The sequence below is a fragment of the Terrapene carolina genome, unplaced genomic scaffold, assembly GCF_002925995.2.
Source record: "Terrapene carolina triunguis isolate 2854851 unplaced genomic scaffold, T_m_triunguis-2.0 Scaffold30467, whole genome shotgun sequence".
NCBI lineage: Eukaryota > Metazoa > Chordata > Testudines > Emydidae > Terrapene > Terrapene triunguis.
In genome coordinates this window covers 1-2,845 of record NW_020694818.1, presented here as the reverse complement: position 1 = coordinate 2,845, position 2,845 = coordinate 1, and the positions used below count along the sequence as shown (strand labels likewise).

At 64.1% G+C, this 2,845-nt stretch overlaps 1 protein-coding gene across 1 annotated transcript; it reads left to right on the top strand.

Annotated features, from left to right (window-relative positions):
• Positions 1–1,718: 1,718 nt before the first annotated feature.
• Positions 1,719–2,458, top strand: TMEM205 (transmembrane protein 205). The gene is made up of 2 exons (XM_029914098.1): positions 1,719–1,883; positions 2,152–2,458. The coding sequence occupies exons 1-2, from the start codon at positions 1,784–1,786 to the stop codon at positions 2,430–2,432; spliced, it is 381 nt and encodes a 126-aa protein (XP_029769958.1). The 5' UTR covers positions 1,719–1,783; the 3' UTR covers positions 2,433–2,458.
• Positions 2,459–2,845: the final 387 nt, after the last annotated feature.

Genomic DNA, 2,845 nt, shown 5'->3' with positions numbered 1-2,845 from the left:
GGTTGATGCGCCCCCAGTGGGCGGGATACCAGGGTCGATGGGCCCCCAGGGGGTGGGATATTGGGGTCGATGCGTGGCAGGATACCAGGGTCGATGGGCCCCTGCTCTGCTCCAGTGCAGCGATCCCTGTTCCCCCTGGATCTGGGCAGGGGTGGGTCTGAGCCCCGGGTCTGTGCGAGGGCCGGCGGTGCCCGCCTGGGGCCGGGGTGATGAGTTGGGTCAGGGCTCAGCCCGGCTGCCCTGGTACCTTGGTGGTCAGGACCTGCCCCTTGAGCGCATCCATCGCCCCCGGGTCTCTGCCCCGCTGCCAGCGGCCCACGTGGACCCCAAAGCGCGGGGGGGGGGGGGACAAGGGGGGGCGGGGTTTGACCCACCCAGGCCGCCACACCCCCCCATGTAACAAAAACAATCACAAAGGCCAAGGGGCGTGGTTTTCTAGCCCCACCCCCTGCATGATCTCATTCCCCCCCTCAGTCCCTATTGGCCTGGAGCTCCCCTTGCGAGGTGATTGGGCAGGAGCCAGGAAGGGGGTGGAGCCTTGAGGGCAAGGGGGCGGGATCAGAACGACACTACAGCTGAGCCCGGGCCGGAGCAGCCCGCGGGCGTGGGAGGTAGGGACCCGACCCCCAGCCCCGGTCTGTGCACGGGGCGGGAAAGGCAGGAGTGGGGCAAGGAGCACGTGTGGGGCCGGGGGAGCAGCCACGCAGAGGGGGGCTCCCTTAGGTCCCTGGCTTGCCGGGCTGGCTCTCGTGGGGCCCTGAGGCTGGGCAGGGACTTTGCCCCCCTCTCGCCCCCTCGGCGATCATGTGTAAGGCTGGGGACCTCCCGGTGCCCGACCCCACGCTCCCGGGCGCTGCTCCCAGCCCTGGCCGGAGGGGGGAGGGGGGCAGGACTCCTGGGTTCCCTGCCCAGCTCTGTGGCTGGCTCGCCAAGTGACCTTAGCCCTGGAGTCAGTGGCAGAGGCAGGAAGAGAACCCAGGCGTCCTGAGGCCCCCACGACGGGTCTCCATAGATCTGTCTGTCGTGCTACGCCCCCCCCCCCCGGCGATTCTAGGGGGCAGGGCGGGGCAGCGTTTCTCTATCTGGGCCATTGGCTGTGGGAGCCATGATCCCACACCAGGCTTCTGCCCATCCCCCTACAGCCCTCCCTGCCCCCCCCTGCTCTTATCTCCATTTGCCAGCCCCGGTGCTCTCCTGTACTAGCGTCGAGTGAGCCTGGCCTCCCTGCTGGTCTAGCCCCTGGCTGCTCGGCCATCTTCACCCCCTCTCGGGTCGGGTTTGTAAGTCGTTTTATTGCTCCGTGCCTCAGTTTCCCCACCTTTAAATTGGGTGGGATGACCTTGCTGGGAGGGGAGTGTGGTCTAGCAGCTAGTGCCCGGGACTGGAACGACCTGGGTTCCGTTCTCCCAGCAGACCAGTGGCAGAGCTGGGAACTTCCCTGCTCTGTGCCTCGGTTTCCCCAGGTGGGAGATGGGGATAATCGTGAGGTGCTTTGAGATCTCTGGCTGGGAAGAGCTCAGGATTGTTTTATTATTTGTCTATTTACACTGAGCTCTTAGGGGCAGGGATCATCTCTTGCTGTGTCTGTGCAGCGTCCGGCACAATGGGGCCCATATCTCAGCCAGGATCAGCCCCAGGGGCCTGCCCAGGGTACCTCACCTATGCCTGGTCTCATTACTCCGCAGGGACCCAGGGAGCGCTGGGAGCGGCCGTCCCTGCCCCCCAGAGCTCATTGTGGGGTCTCCCCCACCTCTCTGCCTCCAGGTCTGCAAACGCAGCAGAGATGCCGATGGAAGGGGAGCCCAGCAGTCTGGCCAAAGTCGCTCAGCTCGTCATCCTGTCTCTGGCCTGGGGGATGCAGATATGGGTCACCTTCATCTCAGGTGGGACGTGCTGCCTGGGTCTCTGGGAAGGGACCCCCTGGCTCTCCGAGCTGGGAATAGAACCCAGGAGTCCGACACCCAGCCCCTCCCCTCCCGTAACCATTAGACCGTACTCCCTTCTTAGACCCAGGAGTCCTGGCTCCCTGCTCTAACCACTAGACCCCACTCCCCTCCCAGAGCCGGGGTAGAACCCAGGCGTCCTGGCTCCCAGCCCCATGGCCCTAACGCTCTCTGCGTGCCTTGATTTCCTCCTCTCTCCTTGGCTTAGGGTTTGTGCTGATCCGGAGCGTGAGCCGACACACCTTCGGCCTGGTCCAGAGCAAGCTCTTCCCCTTCTACTTCTACACCCTGGTGGCCTGCGCCGTCCTCAACCTCTCCATCTTCGCCTGCTACCACCCCCGAGAGCTGCTGAGCACTGGGGAGACCCTGCAGGTACCATTGAGGGGCCAGGCACAGCCCCGGCCCCTCGCGAGCCGGCCACCCCCGGGCAGGGGGGTCGCGCCCCTTCATGTCCGCTCCCTGCCATCGGTGACTTCCAGGGTTAGCTGAAAATGGGAAAGCGGTTAAAGTGCAGGATGCCTGGGTTCTGGGAGGGGAGTGGGGTCTAGTGGTTAGAGCAGTGGGGGACTTGGTGTCAGGATGCCTGGGTTCTGTCCCTGGCTCTGGGAGAGGAGTGGGGTCTAGTGGTTAGAGCAGCAGGGGCTTGGTGTCAGGACGCCTGGGTTCTATTCCTGGTGTTACTGGCTTTGCCCGTTACTTTGGGGTACGCTCATTTATTAGGGTCACTCTTCTGGGGCGGGGGGGGGGTGTTCCGTACTTCTATCAATGTGCTGCTTGTGTCACTTGTGTTTTCATATGGAGCTCTACTTCTCCCTGCTGCAAGTCCCCTCCCAATGGAGCTACCCTGCAGGACCTCGGTTCCTTGGGTGACCAGACAGCAAGTGTGAAAAATCAGGACGGGG

Coding starts and splice junctions, on each gene's coding strand:
- TMEM205 (XM_029914098.1), top strand. CDS start 1,784: ATGCCGATGGAAGGGGAGCCCAGCAGTCTGGCCAAAGTCGCTCAGCTC. Junction 1,884..2,151: donor ATGGGTCACCTTCATCTCAG/GTGGGACGTGCT, acceptor TCCTTGGCTTAG/GGTTTGTGCTGATCCGGAGC.